General features: G+C 43.7%; 2 protein-coding genes across 4 annotated transcripts in view; one reads left to right on the top strand and one right to left on the bottom strand.

Annotated features, from left to right (window-relative positions):
* Nucleotides 1-6: 6 nt before the first annotated feature.
* On the bottom strand, nt 7-11275 carry brd10 (bromodomain containing 10). The gene is made up of 10 exons (XM_083983885.1): nt 10767-11275; nt 9466-10277; nt 8856-9056; nt 7105-8738; nt 6871-6932; nt 6604-6693; nt 6349-6464; nt 5968-6173; nt 3414-5483; nt 7-2726 (listed from the first exon to the last, which is right to left on the bottom strand). The coding sequence occupies exons 2-10, from the start codon at nt 10182-10184 to the stop codon at nt 724-726; spliced, it is 7101 nt and encodes a 2366-aa protein (XP_083840011.1). The 5' UTR covers nt 10185-10277; nt 10767-11275; the 3' UTR covers nt 7-723.
* Nucleotides 11276-14258: 2983 nt separating this feature from the next.
* Nucleotides 14259-18097, top strand: part of uhrf2 (ubiquitin like with PHD and ring finger domains 2) — a 29169-nt gene continuing 25330 nt past the window's right edge. For all 3 annotated transcript variants that reach the window (XR_014595795.1, XM_083983501.1, XM_083983502.1), the window contains exon 1: nt 14259-14591. Coding sequence is in view for 2 of the 3 variants with exons in the window: in XM_083983501.1 (XP_083839627.1) it covers nt 14439-14591 (153 nt within the window). In the remaining variant the exon portion in view is untranslated. The remainder of the gene's footprint in view (nt 14592-18097) is intronic.

Here is an 18097-nt window from a genome sequence, read left to right as displayed (position 1 = left end):
CGCATTGTTTATTTTCATGCAATAACGTCCACATTTGTTCAATGAAAATGTACCTAGTAAATATTTTTGAAAAATCTATATGGTAAAAATAAATAAATGTGACTTCAAAACATTTTATATGGGCGCAAACATGTAGTACAAATTTGTCTATTAGTTTATTTATATTGCTAAAAAGTAAAATGTAGTTTTCAAATAGTTACTAGTTGAAAAAAGGACAATGTGACAGAATCTGGACACAGACAGTTGTACTGTTCAAACTAACAGATAAAGTAGAGCAAGATGTACCAATGAATAGTATCCCAATTATTACTTCTTGAAGCAATATGTAATGGCATTGAAAATTATTACAAAAACCTTGAATTGAAGTTTCCCCTCCCGTTTTGTTACAATAGTCATACTGGCCTTGAGGTTACAAAAGGGAAAGTCAAGAGTCCATAACATTCATCTGAGGCCAACCTCAATAGTTTTCACTCAAGAAAACCATCACAGTATACATTTCCAGTATGTATGATTGAGCATACAGTTTACCTATGATATACTAACCAAAGGGTAAAACCTACTGTATCCTAAGTGTAAGTTACGAGTCATAGTACAGCTGGAAAACAGTTCTTTAACTAATCCCAGGATTACTACAAGCGATGGATATGAGCCCTGCCGAAACTAAGCAGCTGAGAAGTGCCGGTGTCTGAATCCTCGCATAGCTAGCAGTCTCACTTAATTGGTTCACTTTGTGTCTGCCTGCGAAGGCTGTAAAGAGGAATCATGTGTGCGTAGTGCTCCAGTGGAACTGTTGGGGGAAAACAACAGTGCATCCAGTGGTTTGGGGCAGGCATTCAGCTCCACTGGATTAACTGGGCACTGAGCTGTACTCAAAACAGCACCATCAGGGCTAATTAGTAGCTTGGATGCTACATTGGTATGCATACCTAAGGCTGAGGTCTGCAGAGAGTGCTTTCCAAGTGCTTGATTGGTTAGATTGGCAGGTAGGTGAATGGTGTTGTTTGTCTTCAGTGATGTGATAGGTTGAGCTGGAGTGATTATTACAGTGCTGCTTGATGGGGATGTGGTAGCTGCAGGTGCGGTTTCGAAGGTGTTAACAGCGCTTCCAATTGGTGGGACTGTAGCAATGGGTAGCGTCTGCATCCTAGACACTGTGCTTACAATTGGTGGGACAGCCACCGTTGGCAACACTTGTGTACGTGCACCAGCAAGCACTGGCTGCATGCCTGTCAGCACCTGTTTTTTGATTGACGTGCTGCCTAGTCCACCATGTAGCAGAGCCTGTGAAAGCGATGTGGAGGGTGCCCCAATTCTAACTGCTGTCTGCTGGGGCTGTATGCCAGGGCCTGGGGTTGTCATCGAAACCACCTGCTGGGCAGGAAGAGAAGAATGCAAAGGTGTGCCTGCTACCAGAGGAGCTGCAGCTGAAAGTGGTGTTGGAACTGGTATTACAGGACTGGGCAGAGACACAGATGATGGGCTTGGTAAAATAGGCAAAGATGATAGAGGTGCTGCTAATCTGGGCAAAGGGTGTGTTGCTGCAGGCAAAATTGTGGATGAACATTCAGTTTGCGTGGGTGTACCTGCAGCTAATTTGATTGCAGCCAATGCTGGACCAAAAGAAGGAGCACGGGTTAGCCCTGGGGAAAGTAGGGCCGGTACACTGCCTAACCTTGGTGGGGTTGAGACCAGAGTTGGGGTACCTACAGGAGGTGATGCAAAAGGACCAGCCTGCACAGCTGGCAATCTAGGCAGAGCAGACACTACATTTGTTTTACTGGGTAAAAACGTTGAGCCTAGGCCAGGTGTCCCTGTTAGTTGGACTGGTGTGACACTGGGAGTGGTTGCTAGCAATGAAGGACCAACAGCAGGTGTGCATGCTACAAAAGGAGAGCTTGCGGCTGGTACACCGGACAACCTAGCTGGGGACTGGGGTAATACTGGTGCTCGAGGAGCTACAGTGGCCTGGCTTGCCCCATGGGAGGGTAATGATGCTCCAATGCCAGCAGCGCTGGTGCTAGGCACTTGCTGTGGTGCAGGGCTAGAGATGATGAGGACATGACTGCCTGGACCCAAACCCTGGGGAGGGACGACAAAGCGTGCACTGTTGAGAAGGATTTGTGTGCCAGCAGCAAGGGGCGTAGAGGTGTTAATGACTATCCTCTGCTGAATTGTGCCAGTAGCAGAGTTGGTAAATGGGGTGCTCGTGGTTGTTGCAGAGGAGGTGGATGTACAATTGTTGTTAACAGCAACTTGAGTGGAAGATGGGAAGGAAGAGGTTTCCTCACCAATGCCACTTTGGATTTTTGAGTGCTGACGGACAAGAGCGAGTGTGGAGGTTTGGGCTTGGCTGCTCTGGACAGTAGTGGTTACCTGAGCAGGAAAGCTGCTGGATGGTCCACTTGCACACATTCCAAGGTCCTTCTTGACCAAGCTTCCTGTTGGCAGGGTGGCACCAGTAGATGTGGACGAGCCTATTTGGGAGATCATGGTGAAGGGAGGCATACCCTGGAGTTGAGAGCTGGTGGTCAGAGCATGAGAAGTAAGCTGGGTAGAGCACGTTGTGGTGGTATTCAAACTTGTGGCCGGGACAAGTTCAGTGGTGGAGGTTGCTGGGAACCCTGTATCTGAGACAGAAGCTGGCATGTTCTTGGAAGGAGAACGCGACAGGGCACCAATTGTCTGTCCGATGGTTGTTGTCTTCCCTGACAACTGGATTTGAACCCCTGGAGATACATGAGAAAAATATTTTACTCAATTACCCAACATTGTTAAAGCGTGCTGTATTTGAGGACCAAGTATTACAAATTTAAAATAATATTGAATTTTGGACAGGTTCGTTGGTGTATTAAAAGTAGTTTGTTTCCTTGAGACAAGGCCCCACAGTGTCTGTTGGCCAATCATCTACCTTATCAAATGATCATTTGTAAAACTGACAGAATCAGTGAGTTCATGATCGTCCATGTTTCTCAGCACAACACATGATTGAATTGGAATTGTGTATACACATATTTTGTATTCTTATTATGGTATTCATTAATCTTACTCTATTACAAGTACTGCTTTCTTTTTTCTGCTATTGCTATTTGATATTATCTGTGCTATACATTTATTTGCTGTTGTCTGCTGCAACCTTGTAAATTTAGGGGACGAATAAAGGATTATTTTATCTTATGTTATGTTTTAATAGTTAGGATCAAGATCAGCATGAGCAACATGTGCATGAAATAGTTACTACTCATGGCCTAAAAGGTTAATAAAGACTTATTATGTATAGCTTGATGTAATATATTTTTTTAGTTACCATTATGCCACATTTCACTATGACGTCAATATGCACACGCTGCCCAAATCAAACACAAAATACAGCAGTTATGAAAATTCCAGTAATAAATCACAGAAAACAAACCCACCTGAGGGTAGACTGATGTTCTTGATCTTGGACAATGCCTCTGAGCTGCCGCTGCCCATAGGATGGTGTGAGCTTAATCCCATCTTTTGAGACTGGCTTGATAACGAAGTTGTCAGCAGCTGTCCACTACCGTCCACTGTTGCTATCACCTGCTTTGGAATGCTTCCTATGGAGGTGGTGGAAGATGTCACCGTGGGCTGACTGATGAACATAACTCTTGAAGTAGGAAGTGATTTTGTAGAAGAGAGTGTACCCTTCGGTAAGGCTACATTTGAGGTGGAGGAAGAGGAGGGAGTAACCAGGATGTATTTAGTAACTTGGGACCTCTCATCTGTACTAGCTCGTTTCACAGCAGTCTTGCCGATGACTTCTGCTTGTGTGAGAACTTGCGAAACACCAGAAGTACTCAGTGATGGGACAACGACAGTGTTTTTTACTAATGATGATTGAAAATGAGAACCAGCAGCAGCTGTTTGTGCTAACTGGACAGTCTTTGCTGCAACTGTAGAACAAGCTGAGGTGCTGGAGCCTTGACTTAAAGAAACAGTAGTGCCTACAGTCTGGCTTCCTGGGCCTGTGACAGGAATGCTACCAGTGACTGCAGTGTGCATCAGGGTTGTGACAGCGGAAGGGGACTTAAATACTGAAGGAACCTGCTTCTGAGGTTGGGCTACTGAGATACTTGTCCCTGCTGGGGTGGTGCAAGGAGAAGTCTGGGAGGGAGCAGAAGGGGAACAAGTTGGTGACGTCTTAGATACAAGGAAGGCCTTAAACTGAGGTGAGATGGTGATGACTGGACTTGTGGACAAAGAACCAAGTGCACTGTGGTCTGAGGATGTCTGAACTTTAACAATGCCTGTGTTGCCTCCTCTTGTTGTTACCAGGATAGATTGGGAGTCTCGGATACACACAGTCTTGAGCTCCTGCTTGGGGTCTGTAGATTTGATAGGCTCAGTGGAAACTACACTGGAAGGAGTTGTGATGAGCGAGGGGTTTGGTGTGACAGTTTGTGGTGTGCTCGCTTGGCTACTGCAGACTAGCGACCCCTTGAACCCTGTGGCGTTCAGGGTCCCATGTTGCTGATGAGGGGAAATAGAAGGAGGAGGAGTTCTCACTGTCCTGGCATCTTTTAAGGGAGCCACCTGCTGAACAGGGATTCTGTTTTCAGGAATGGTGAACCCAGGCACATTGGTGGACATACATAAGGGGCTGGCCACTTTAGAAACTGGGACCTGAATACCCTTTGATTGTTGTTGGTGTAAAGAAGATGCCCTTTCTTCTGTTTTGTGAATAAGAAGGTTAGAAGGCAAAATTACTACTTGCTGCATGACCTTCTCCCCAGTGTTCTGATTGGTGACAGGGTGAACAGAGATCTTGACTGGGTTGCTGTTGTCTTTTCTTACTAGGTGACCCAGGCCCTCGGGTACCTTGTACACAACCTGGACAGGACTTTTTGGTACAGTCTGGGATGGTTTGGCCTGTGGTGATTTAAGAGGAGCTGCCGTCACTGTGGCCATTCCTGGCTGACTATGTACTTGGAGTTGTTGTAGTCCTTGTGCCTGATTTTGTTGTGAGTTTTGCTGGGAACTGGATGGAGAAGTTTGTGCATTTGAAGGTTTTGTGGTAGCCACTGCAGAGGTAGGCAGGGAGACCAAAGACCCTTTGCTCTTTCTTTCTATGCTGTTGACCCCTGGGAAATCAGCAGGTCGTTTCATTAAGGTCACTTTATTTCCCACACTCTTAGCCAGCAGGGTGGGGATGGGCGTGTAGCCCTTAGGTAGTCCAGTGGTCGGGTGGAGGATGGTGGGTCTGGGTGATGGTGAAGTCTGAGCTGGGGACCCTGCTGTCCATGCTGAGTTTGAATCCCTGGATTGAGTTGATGGGATCAGTTCAGATCTAGACTGCAACCCAGAGTGCACAGTAGAAGCAATGTTAGTGCTGCCAGTCTGGAGTCTGGACAGCAGGTTGACGCCTTTCTCTGTGCCAGCCACAGGATATTTCAGGTGGATGGGAGGTACGTAGGTCGTCATTGTCTCTCTAGCAGAGTCAGCCACAAAATCCCTGGTGTTTGCTGAGAAGACAATAGAGATATCTATTAGGAATGGGTGAGTCGATTAGCCATCTACACTTAAACAGGCAGGTAGACTTAACTTTGGGGCAGTTAAATAAGATCAGCACTATTTAGAACTAAAATTAGTGCATCACAGTCATAGGGCTCCACCAATCAGCCAAACTGTAGGAAATATGGTCACAATCTCCCCGTTCTAAGTTAAGAGTACTGACTAATACCCAGAAGCTTTTTGAAGAACATTATAATGTCCCACTATTGTCCCATGCCCCTTTTCACATTGTCATTTTATCCTATTAGACATTTGTGTTTAATTGTTGCAAAATTACCATAATAATTTGTGAGTAATGGCCACAATGTGTTTTGTGGAGTCCCTGTGACATTGATATAAGTGCAGAGGCAGAACAGGGAATACGCAATTAGAATCATTATGATTACATTACAGTAGCAAAAATTCAAATGTTAGATTGTAGTTTAATTACTTTACCTCCACTCCAAAGACCCCTGGGTACTATATGTTCAAGGTCTTCCACTTCTGATCTTCTATAATGATCTGTGAGTGAAAACACCTCTTTCTCTGAACCTCTCTCTTCATCCTCATCTGATGATGATGATGAAATACACTCCTCACGCACAAAGTTATTGTACTCTGGGTGCTTCTTGAAATCATCAAATTCCTTCTTCAAACGAAGCCTGATACAGAAGCAGGAGAAGAGAAAATAAAGCTGGGATTTAAGAAGTTTTATCAAAGTTATGGTTAATATGCTTTGTGCTCAAATGAAGCAAAGACAAACAAAGCATCATTAACAGGGGGAAGCTGAAATGTTGTTATGCTCCAGTCCTCATTGAAATGTCAAATGAGTTGTACCTGTTCCTTTGGTAGGCCTTAACAAGTTTGGGTTCCCAGGGTGAAAGCTCATTCAGTAGTCTGATTAGAGTGCTGTGGAGGTCTTTCACTGCTTCTCTCCTATAATACCACCGGCCCTGCCAATTCAAATATGTGAAAGAAACATTCATCAGGCCACCAACATTCAAATATGAGAATTCTGTGAACACATTGTATTCTGTAAGGCTCTGGGCCACATTGGTACAACATATTATCAAAACCATGAACGTCACATACCAGTCTCTTTTTGGTGCTCTCCAAGTCATCAAGCTCGTCTTCTGTCTTACTGATCAAGTCTCGCAACTCCTCAAGACTGGTGCATACCAGCTATATGGAAGAAAAAACTGGGTAAGAACATCTTTTTAAATAAGATCTTATTAAAAACAGAGAGACGAGGAAAATAGGGGTTATAGTTTTATTTTTTTTAATCATTGCTTAAATAATACAGAATTTAAAATACACTGCAATAGAAATGAGTGTATAATTTAGCATGAGTCTGAATACCTTAAATGATGGTTCAAGTGAAGGTTCATCTTTCACTTTCTTTGAAGATTCAAGTTTTTTTCCTGTTAAAAAGACCAATAAATGATTAGTGAAAAAAGTAACTGATAAAGCATTTAAAAAACAAACAAAAAAAACATTTGGCACTGTGGAAATGAATGCACACTGGCTGATGCAATACCAAATGAAACCACTGACTGGACAAACATCAATATTAAGCTCTTGGCCATTTCTCACCCATTTTGTGTTTTTTCTTCTTGTCTTTTCTCTTGATTGTTGTGGTAACTCTCCGCACTGCAGACTTGGCAGCCTCAGCTGGGGACAGCCTCATCCTGTCCATGTGCTGCAGCTGCTTGTGCTCTCCTTTCACCCTCGGCAGCTGTTCCCTCCCTCGCTTTTTCTTCCGCTTTTTTTTTTTTGTCCAGATTTTGTCATTCATCCTCTCTTCACTTGAGTTTTGAGAGCTCTCAGAGGACAGCTGTGTTGCTTGCCCCGATGTGCCACAGCAGCAGTTGTGCCCGTCTGATTTAACATTACTAGTTTTGCTTTTACCACATTCCAAACAGGAAGATCTTTGGTGATCCCGACCGGGACTGTCTCCCTCCATTTTGAGCTCCAACGGTTTGGTTGGTGAGGCCAGATTCACTGAGCGAGCGGGGGACCTGCCTGTGTAGCTGTGTTCCCCTACACTCAGACAAGGCTCCTGTGTTTCTGCTTTGATGGTGCGCATTGAGGACAATGAGAAGTCCGGCTCCTGTTTTAATGTGAGTCTCTTGGATTGACGCTCGAACACAGCAGTCTCTTCCTTAAAAGTCATTTTTACACCACTGCTTCCAGTTGAACTAGTATGTGAAAGGGACAAGGACTTAGTGTGTATTTTCAAGTCCAATTTAGAGTCTTCACATGAGTCTCCATCAGAGGACCCCGATTCAGACTCTTCCTCCTTCTTCAGTGGCCACAGTTTAAACCTTTTTTTATCTTCCTCTCTATCCCCATTTTCCCTTTTGAAAACTCCGAGTGTTTCTGCTCTTTCTTTTCCAAACTCATCAGACTCCCCTGTGTCCATGGAGGCACTGAAACACTCCCTGTCACTTTTATTCCCCCCAGGCTTCATCCCATCTGACTCCTCGCCCTCTGTCCCTTGCTCTATTTCAACCTTTCTGACCAATGCTGAAGGGAAAGGGAGAGCTGGGGGTGTGCTGGGGCTCTGGCAGTATATCCTCAAGTCTGCACCACAGAAATGTGGGAAATGTATATAGGCATTCTCCTTGCTATCATAGCCCAAAACAGACTCCCTACATTCATGGATAGGCTGGGCCAGCACGGCATCCTGCACACCTTTCTGTGTCTCATACACGTGATCACACAGCCCCTTCAAAAGCCACACTCGCTGGTAGAAGTGCAACAAGTGAAACGGTTTCTCCTCCAAAGGACTCACCTCCCCAAGGATGCTGAAAAACTGGTGGCAGAGTCCCAGCTGCTCGGCCCGACCTAGCTGATCGTGGGAGGCACCGACAACTCGATACCAACCCACGACCCGCTGCCTGAGCTCTGACTCCCAGCGGCGGTAAGGCAGTGGAGGCCGGCGGTGCAAAGTGGCCCTCCGCTGGGGTGGGGACAGTAGGGAAGACATGATTTTGGAGAGCAGGAGGCTGCAGCGAGGCATCAGCAAACAACGTTCCAGCTCAAAAAATACAATCTCTGGGAGGTTGAGGGCAGTCTGAGCAAGGCAAAGGAAATGCCCTATAGCAGGGAGTTCCCAAAGTGTATCCACGGTATGGGGGGACGCCTGTGACAGCAATGTCTGCTCCCACTCTTCCACCTCTTTGGCCGACATTTCTTCAGCCTCTTTCTTCTCAAGCTCACGTTGCCTAAAAGTCAAAAAACATATTCAATTTGTTGGCTGTTTAACCCCCACCACATTTAAACTAATTTATTGTAAGATTTCACCCTAAAATAAGATAAATGTAACTAAAATACTTTCTCACCTCTTCTCTTCCTTGGCCCTCTGTTGCTCCTCTAGTCGTAAAGTCTGGACCATGATCGACTCATGCCCACCAACAGTGAGAGTAGCCAGGCTTCGAGGTGCGAGTCTCCTTCTCGTGGACGTGCCCCCTGATCCCCGTTCCTCCTCTGCACCAAAACGTCCTTTAGAAGTCACTGCCAGGGTCGTCTTCTCCCGCATCGTCCTCGTTTGACAGACGAAGGGAAATCACAGATGTGTCAATATGCAATAAAGGTGCTTTAAAGTTATATTTACATTAAAAGGTGTTATCCATGTAACTGAGAGACTATTTGATTAATAATTGGTTTATATATGCTCCTGAAGACACTCCTATTCTCTCATTAGCAATAATTATTATTATTATTACAGACTATGCAGCACTATCAGTATTTTTAACTGGTTGATAACAAACAACAAAATTCTACTACTGTTTCAAAAATTGCATCTATTAAATAGTTGTGAGCTCATAAAAAACTGTTGGTGCCCTCATTAACTTATGTCATAGTAAATATAATTTAGGACCTCTATGATGCAATTTTGATCATCTACCAGCTCAGCAATTTGTATTAACACTATCATTACACTGTGTTTACCTGGACAGCAATGTAAGCTTCTGCTCCAACATGATTTCCAGCTTTTGAGCCTGTTTGGAGATCCAGTGGTCCACCCCATGGTAGCGATAACAGTTCTCCAACATCAGCCTGAAGTCTGCAACAAACTCTGTTATGGTCTCGTACTCTTGGCTGATGAACTTTTCCTCCATCCTCCGCAAGCACATCGACTGCCTGAGCTGTGCCCCGCCTCGGCCCCGGACCCCTCCAATACCATGCTGGGCCTCCTGGTGGCCGATGGGATGGAGGAATGGGCTGGTGATCCCTTTGTGCTTGTCCAGGAGAAAGCCAGTGAAGATCCTATAAGCCTGCTGGACCTCATAGTTCATGTCCTCTTCAAAGCTGTTGCTGTTGGTGGAAATGCAGACCTCAGGGAGAGATAGGTCACTGTTAGAAAACTCTGACATACCATCATTGCTCAGAGCAAGATGCTCTCCCTCTCCGGTAACATCTCCGCTGTCATCAGGACAGTGTAGTGCCACCATAGTCTCAACTTCACAGGCACCATTACTGAGCTCCTCCTCCGTCACTAATAGGTCAGTGCCTTCAGTGCTGTTGCTCATCACTTTGGATTGTGAGGACATTATGTCGGGGCTGGGCTCTTGTGCTGGATCCTGGTCAGTCACAGTCAAGTCTTGGCTGTGGAACAGTGGTTGGCTACAAGCTGCTGTGATTTGGTCTGTCGTATCACCCTGATCCATGGTGCAGCCACCTGAGATGGGTAACAGGTGTCACCTAAGGTGAACTCCGATGCTGCAGACAATACTCCAACATAGTTTTGATGCAAGGGAAAACTGCAACGAGACACGTAAAAAGAGCTTATTAAGCATGTATAAAGTCAGGTCTAAATTTGGGTTATCATACCTACAAATCCTAAGATCGCTTGTCTGTCGTTATAATAACTCCTGTTATGGCAGGTGCTCACATTATTACAGCCACAAGATGAAACACTACGATGTTTACCTCGTGTGAATGTATCCCGAATTACTATCAACTGAACGTGCTTCGTCTACCTCTTTAATCTCTAACGTTACAAACTTTTATTTTTTTCCTGGATCAATGACTAGCTAGCTTGAAGTTAACTAGCTAACAGCGAGCTAGCTACTTAACGGGCAGTTTAATCAACAATCAGTAAACAAAGTTTGTTCTGCTTTCTCATACACACAGATATCACGCGCAACTCCCTTATCACGTCTGTCTTCTGATCACGTGCAAAATAAAAAAACAAAACAAAAACACAACTGACCACAAGGCAGAGCTTGGCTGGTTTAAAACGACATTACCTCGACGTTTTCAGTGCGGCTCCAGACACGCACCAGGCACAGACACAGCTTTTAGCAAAGCTTAGCAGCAGCAGCCTCGGCAGTTTGCTAGCTGGGTTAGCTCGCTATTGTCTCCAAAAACTGCGGCCTGCAATTGCTGCGTTCGCCGTCCATGGTGGAAATTTTGTTGCAATTGCATGTCCGGCAGACAAAAAGTTATGCAGACACCTCATGTCGTCAGCGCACGGAGTGATGTCAGTGACAGCAAGATGGCTAAAGGAGCATTAGCCGGAGTATTAACACTAGCTGATTGTCCGACAATGCATAACAGTTCATTATCGCTACAGCCATCCAGCTAACCGGCTAGGTTTGCAAGTTGACAGCTACTTTAGGACACTTAGAAATTGCCAGGTTCACTTTAGAGACAATTTTTGCGCCATGTTTCAGATCTCTTCTGAACCTGGTAGGGTTACAAAAAAAAAGCTAGTAACGGACTACTGTGGCTTGCTTGAAGACTACTGAACCGTCCACTTCACTTCCACCCTGCGTGCGTGCGCCAGATGCAAATGTGCGCAGCCTGACGTAGCCAGCTGGTCGCGTGTCATACCAAATTGTTATTTTGGTTTTTGGAGAGTAATGTTGACACACACGTATTTAACACTCTATTATTAACCTCAATTGTTTTATGTCACCTATTGTGAATGAAACGGGGGGCGTCTAATCACAGCTGTCATTGAATAATACAAATTACCTATAACACATCTGTGCACAACAACAAATTAGCAGCATCCTTCTCTTTGTATATTCATTCATAACTTAAGCTCAAGTGTCTTTCATTGAGGCAGAAAATAGCAGGCATTTCTCTGTGCAAAGTGTAACCCCGAGCAGCATGCAGGTCTCACTTGTGACCACTAGATGCCGCTAGTGACCAATGAACGACGGACAGGCGCTCTACTCTGATTTACTTTGCCCGTTTTATAGTCTCTCAGGTAGGCCAGACTTCTAACCTCAGTCTCTTTGCCTTACCCACAGTAGCCCAGCCACATGATTATCCAGGTTATGGCTGTGTTTAGGGCAAGTATGGGTCAGTCCTTATGGAGAAGTCAGGATTTATAAACTACCCGAGAAAACATACTGCCTGACAGACTGTAATTAGGGCAGCAAAATATGACATTGTTATGTTTTGGTCAATGTAATTAGGCCTACACTGTTATATACAGAGGTGGGGATGGACAGGGATTGGAATTGTTCATCTCCAGATTGGTGTGTTAAAACAGTGTCCCTGAACATATTTAGCGCCCCTCATTGTTTCACTACATCTGTCATGTCTATTAGCGGAGGACAGAACATGCAGCATCAGGGAATCGAGCAGATGTATTATTCTCTTATACTGACAGCTATAGACTTGCCTGTGGCACATTGAGGAGGTCTCCAGCTGGGACAGTTGTTAATTAAGCAATTATGCCACGAGAGGCCTGTGCTTTACAGTGATTTCACTTCACCTAAAAGGTATTGTAAGGCAAGGACTTTTTCATTCCAGAGCAGCTGTCTGTTTGATACACAATGATGAAAGAAAATCCCTGGTGTGCAATTGAGGGGGAATTCAAAATGCTTTAAGTCCTTTGAGTGGTGTTGTGGGAACAATCGTTTTTTATGGCAGTGTACAAAAAAGTTTTGATTTGCTGTTCAAAATTTTGATATTTCAATACTTTATTGTTGTTGATTGGGATTGGGATATGCTTTCAGATAGATAGATAGATAGATAGATAGATAGATAGATAGATAGATAGATAGATAGATAGATAGATAGATAGATAGATAGATAGATAGATAGATAGATAGATAGATAGATAGATAGATAGATAGATAGATAGTTGGACTGCGATGGAAAATGTGTGTAAAAGATGCAGTAAAGTATAATATATGCACTCTGTACAGATGGTAGTGCAGCGGTGTGTTCATCTGTCAAAGAGACGGGCTGTTGTTCTGGTGAACGGTTGGAATGATCTCCTGAAATGTTCTTTGTGACAGCAGAGCTGGATGAGGCTGTTGGAGAACGAGCTCTGCTGTCTCTGCAGTGTGTCATGGAGAGTTTGTGATGCGCAGCAGTTTGACTCAAACATCTCCAGGTTCTGACCAATATTTCATTTCATGTATTTCAGTAATGAAGACCAACCACCTATCTCCTGTCCGGTTAACCCAGAAGGCAGGAGCAATTCAAAAGGTTCTTCATCAGGCAATAAAATCCGCGGCAACATTTAAAACCATGAAATGAATTAAAATTGATATACACCACATAGCACTTAAAAGCAGCTGCAGAACCCAGTTTGGTTCAGATTCAAGGTACCAGTAGCTGACTTCTCTCTATAAAGATCTAAGGGGCTTAATGGGTTTATTTTTCATGCATATCAGGGATGTATTTTGGCCTTAGGCCGGTGAGTGATTTGTAAACATGCAGCAGGGCTTTAAAATCAATTCTATAACCGAGTGTAAGCTAGTGTAAACATTTAATCAGAGCTGTGGGCTGACTTTTACAGTTTCTCGTTAGACCCGTGGCAGCACCAGCATCAATGTGTTGCAGTTTTCTAATTGTGCTTTAGAGAGGACAAGAGACTTGTTCTTTAGTCTTAAATAGGTTAATCCTACAATATACTAGTACACTAATTTAACCAAGCCTAGATTACCAGACAGGCAAAGCAGGGGTATGGGAATATACACTACTAAAGAACAGTTTTAGCTGACTGGCCTTAAGGTGAACCCTGCTTCATTAGCTCATCCCAAGGTGCTGTCTTTAAGAGCTTTATGTCAAAATCTATTTTTAAGACCCTCATTATTTCAGCTGAAAGTGTGCCTACATGGTGCAAAAATTCATTTTGTGTTTGATCAAGTAACAATACAACAAACCTGGGACTCAGCACGCACACACATGCATACACACACAAACACACGGATTGAGGCCCTGCAGGTGATTTAGGCCTGGAGCTCCATGTAAATTAATCTGACCCAGGGATGGAAGAAGTATTCTGATTTCCTCCTCAAGTAAAAGTAATAATACAATAATGTGATGAAAAGAAATCATAATACAAATCTTAATCAAGTAAGAATAACCTATAACAGCTTGGAGAGAAATTCAGAGGTGTAAGTTCAATATTTACGTCCAAAATACAGTATCAATAACTTATAAGTACCTGGAAATTGTATTAAAATGAGGGATCTTGATTACTATCATCATTACTTCCTGGAGGGGCGGTGCTCTATTGACCGGAGGAATAAATATCACAAATGAAAACTACAGGTCCCTATGTTCAGACATAGGCTACAGTTCAGTTAAGTGGTAACTATCACATTGATAGTAATATACTTACACCTCGCAGGCCTTCAGGCATGGCTCAGTATGTTTTGTGTGTTGTTGTTTTTTTTCTCACATTAAAGGGAGAGCTGCGCCTTTAACTGCGATCTGTGCTCGCTTAAACGTTATTTCGCGAGACTTGCTTGGCGCCGCGACCTCATGTGAGAGAGCTCCTGCTCGAGCCAGTCCGACGTTACCTCTGCAGAGGAAAACGCAATGGAGCCCTGAACATTTTTTTTTTTTTTTTTAATTTCCACCTCCTCTCGCCCCTGGAAAACAATATTCGCGTCCAAATACCCGCTTTATCTGGCTATTTATTTGTGGCGTTACAGGGCGGCGCAACGATGTGGATCCAGGTTCGTACCATAGACGGGAAGGAGACGCGAACCGTGGAGGATCTTTCTAGATTGACCAAAATTGAGTCTTTACGGTTGAAAATACAGGACATCTTCAGTGTAAGCCCTCAACAGCAGCGCCTCTTCTACCGAGGGAAGCAGGTAAAGCCAATTTTTTATGTCACCCCGTCATGCACCAGTCGGTTTTTTGGGGGGGAGCTTTGGCAGGGGCTCGGTGCTGCTGGTGTGAGAGTGAGTGAGTGAGTGGTCCACTCGGTTGTTGTAGCCGTTTCGGACCCATGCGAGCTTCCTGTTTTGATAGGGTTAGGGTTTTGAATTCGCCAATAGTTCTTGCGCAAGAGCGCGGGGTACGCGGTGTGCCAGTCCCGTGGCGTGGTGGGGGGGAAAACGACGGTCTGACACGGATGTACGGTCGTTATCATGTTACCCGTTTCACATTGTTTGGGGTTGGTTGGTTGGTGGTGGTGCTGAGGAGAGCTGCATGGCTGCATGCAACAAATGTCTCACCGTCGTAGACATGTTTGTTTACATTGCCGCGAGAGAGAGAAAAGAGAACATCGCCCTCTGTTTCCACATGTAGCCTCAAAGTAGTGCAGCGCAAACAAAACAGCCCGCATCACCTAACTGAATTAACGACAGCCTGGTTTCTTTCACACATGCAACATAGGCGACACAACAACAACAGCAACCTCGTGTCCTTGAATATCTATTTTGTGTTTTGTTAACATGTGGCACTAGCAGCTCTGAGCTACGGGCTCGTGCATGTGGTGTGTTATGATGATGGTATTAATGATAATTTGTGGGAGGAGGGGACTCGTGGCTCCACGTGCCCTGATATGTAAAAGCAAAGTGTAGTTTCTAATAATGTTCTGTCACATTACACTACTGATGAGCAGATAAACCATGTGAGTGAGTGAGTGCACGACATGTTAAACAGATTTTTTGTTTTTAATCCAGGACTGTTCCCAAACACTAAGCCTTCTTTCTGTACCATATGATTTTTGGTTTACAAGGCTGTAGTTCAATATTTATCCATCCTCACAAAGTGGTATTTACATCAGTAATACATAATCAACACTATGTATCCAGCAAATACCTCATTATCTTTCTGTTTCAAGTCACATTTAACTCTATCAAAATGAGGTACGTAGTAAACATTATTTAGAAATCCCCAGTGAATCCCTGCCATCAATAACTGTTTGTTGTTTGGATTTGGGTCAACAGTGCAGCCTGCATTTTATGCCTAAGCTCCTATAAGCATACCTATCCACATAATTGCGTCATGACATTATCTTTCTTATATTAAGATACTGATGATTTGTACTCGTCTTGTTTCTGTTCCAGCATGATATATCGAATGTCCAAAAGCAAATATCCGTATTATAATTTTGAAATTAAGTTTTAACAAAATGGGTAGAAATCTATTGATTAAAGTGATCTACGTAATATTTTGAATACTGACGTCAATATTGATATCATTATAATCCTTTGATAGATATTGCTACACTAATTTCATCCATATTGCACAGCACATGTTTTTAAGATATGGATCAATATACACTGGATCGTATTGCCCCTGTAAATAATGTATCAGTCTTTCAATCAGAAAATGTCATTATTGCTAGAGTCTGGAAGTCTCATAGTTTGAACATTAACGTCACTCTGAGTTTTATAAGATTTATTAGAAAACTTGTATATAATGTATTTCCAAGCAGCAGCATCACTCAAGGAAAAATATTGTTGGCCGACATTGTAATGTGGCTTTATCTCTGGAAGGAAACTAATGCAAAATCCACAATAATTGCTAAAACCCAAATTGAGACTGAAACAATATGTCTTTAGTCCTGAGGCTAATACGAGGCTGGAATATTTAGTCCGTGTCCTGGGGGATGGCAATTCCACACACTGTTGAATCACGTTGCGTTCAAAATGTGATGATTCATATCTTATTATGAACAGATGTTAGTGGATCCTTTTGTCTCTCATACGTTGTGACGGAGAAAAGTTTAATGTCATTAAACCCCAGCAGGTGTGAGAACTGTAAGCTCCTGCCTGATGCGTTTGTGTGTGTCATGGCGGATGGTCGCACGCAGCGTTGGGCCTTACCGCCTGTGGTTCACTTTTTAAACACACACAGGCATGTTTTATGGTCTAACACACATACACACAAACTCCCATTGTAAGAGCAACTTTTAAAGTAGTAGATGCAGTGTTATTATACGACCTTCCTCCTCCTGTATCATTTATTGTTTATGTTTAGGGTCTATTATGAATAATCAGTGTATAAAATAATCAAATCATAAAAGGTAGAGAGACAGCCTCACAGTATATTATGATGTATGGAATGGGAAAGGTTAGTGAGACCTAGCAGATACTCCTCTGTCAGTAATAAGCAGATGATGCTCGCTGCCGACAGGACACTAGCGCCATGATTTATTTAGTATTTTAGCATCAACATTACAAAGCCGATATTAACACAGTATGACTCAGCCGGGCAAATAAGCCTTCGGCAGAGTACACCGCATACATGATGTGTTGATCTCAGATTGTTTACATTTTGTCACACTCTTCCCTCACCCACATGAGTCAGGCGGTGTTACAGACCGCAGAATTCCTTCAGTTCAGTACTCTCTTTTTTTTCTGCATTTTTCGAGTTGTCTAACCTACTTCCTGTTGTGTGATTTAATGATTATGAAGTCATTCTCCTCTCTGGTTGTGTGCCGTAAATGCTGCCGGACAAAGAAAAAGAAAAGACGGAAATAAAAAACAGTTTTTACTGGTGTTATAGCACATATTATTTTATGTTGCAGTTGGCAGACCTAATAATGGCACACCAATGAGATGGGAGATAATGGGTAGCACAGTCAGTGCACCTATTGCACCTCTGCTCCCTTAGTTCATTTCAATACTCTGAGCACTTTTTCCTAAAACCAGCCTCGTGTTGACTTGTGTAACAAAACACCATAGTGACAAAGCACAAAAGCAAGACTACCCCTTTTTGCTTTATTAACAATTAATCAGATGTTATGCTGGAGTTCTCCTGGACTGTCGGAGCTGGCTAGGCCCGAGTAGTAAATCTTGTGTTTCCTTCATTTTTCACCGGAAAATAAATGGGGAGGGTTGATTAGGGGATTTCCATGTGTTAAGTAATGCAAGGAATGAGCACAGTGACATGCAGCGTACACTAGCTAGTGCCCTTACATGCACGCTGTGGTGCCTGCGCTCTGTTAGGACTTAGACTTGTAGCAGAATAACTCAGTCTAATTCCTTTTTCAAAATGGCGTCTTGTTTTTCCCTCCAGCTCGCTGCGCACGCTGCCTCACCAGTTCAAAGTCATGCTTGCCCTTGAGTCGGAAGGGTCTCGAGCCAGCAAGCAGCCACACAACTTTGCCTCAGTGTTTTTGTTTTGTTTTTTATACATGGGCTTTTTCAATCTGCCCGTGCACTCCTTGTTGTCTCTCTGTTTCACTTTGAACAACGTCTCGTGTCACTCACATTCACGAGCAGGCTCACACACACCTTCCACTGTCCATGCGGCCTTTCTGCTCGACGCCTACACCCGCACGCTCTGCAGGCTTCTCATTTACTAATTTTATAAGAGGTTTGGCCTGTTCATTAAGTGGTTTAAAGCTTATCTTGTAATGTCT

The sequence above is a fragment of the Trachurus trachurus genome (assembly GCF_905171665.1).
Source record: "Trachurus trachurus genome assembly, chromosome: 12".
In the NCBI taxonomy this organism is placed as follows: Eukaryota; Metazoa; Chordata; class Actinopteri; order Carangiformes; family Carangidae; genus Trachurus; species Trachurus trachurus.
Note: the sequence above shows the minus strand (reverse complement) of the source record. Positions and strands in the feature narration are given on the sequence as shown.

What these genes read in the sequence shown, in the direction of transcription:
- brd10 (XM_083983885.1), bottom strand. Translation starts at nt 10,184, where the DNA reads ATGGATCAGGGTGATACGACAGACCAAATCACAGCAGCTTGTAGCCAA. An exon ending in AGAGCACCAAAAAGAGACTG is followed by an intron (nt 6,465 to 6,603) that starts GTATGTGACGTT and finishes TTGAATTGGCAG; the next exon opens with GGCCGGTGGTATTATAGGAG. An exon ending in CAGGGGTCTTTGGAGTGGAG is followed by an intron (nt 5,484 to 5,967) that starts GTAAAGTAATTA and finishes TTGTCTTCTCAG; the next exon opens with CAAACACCAGGGATTTTGTG.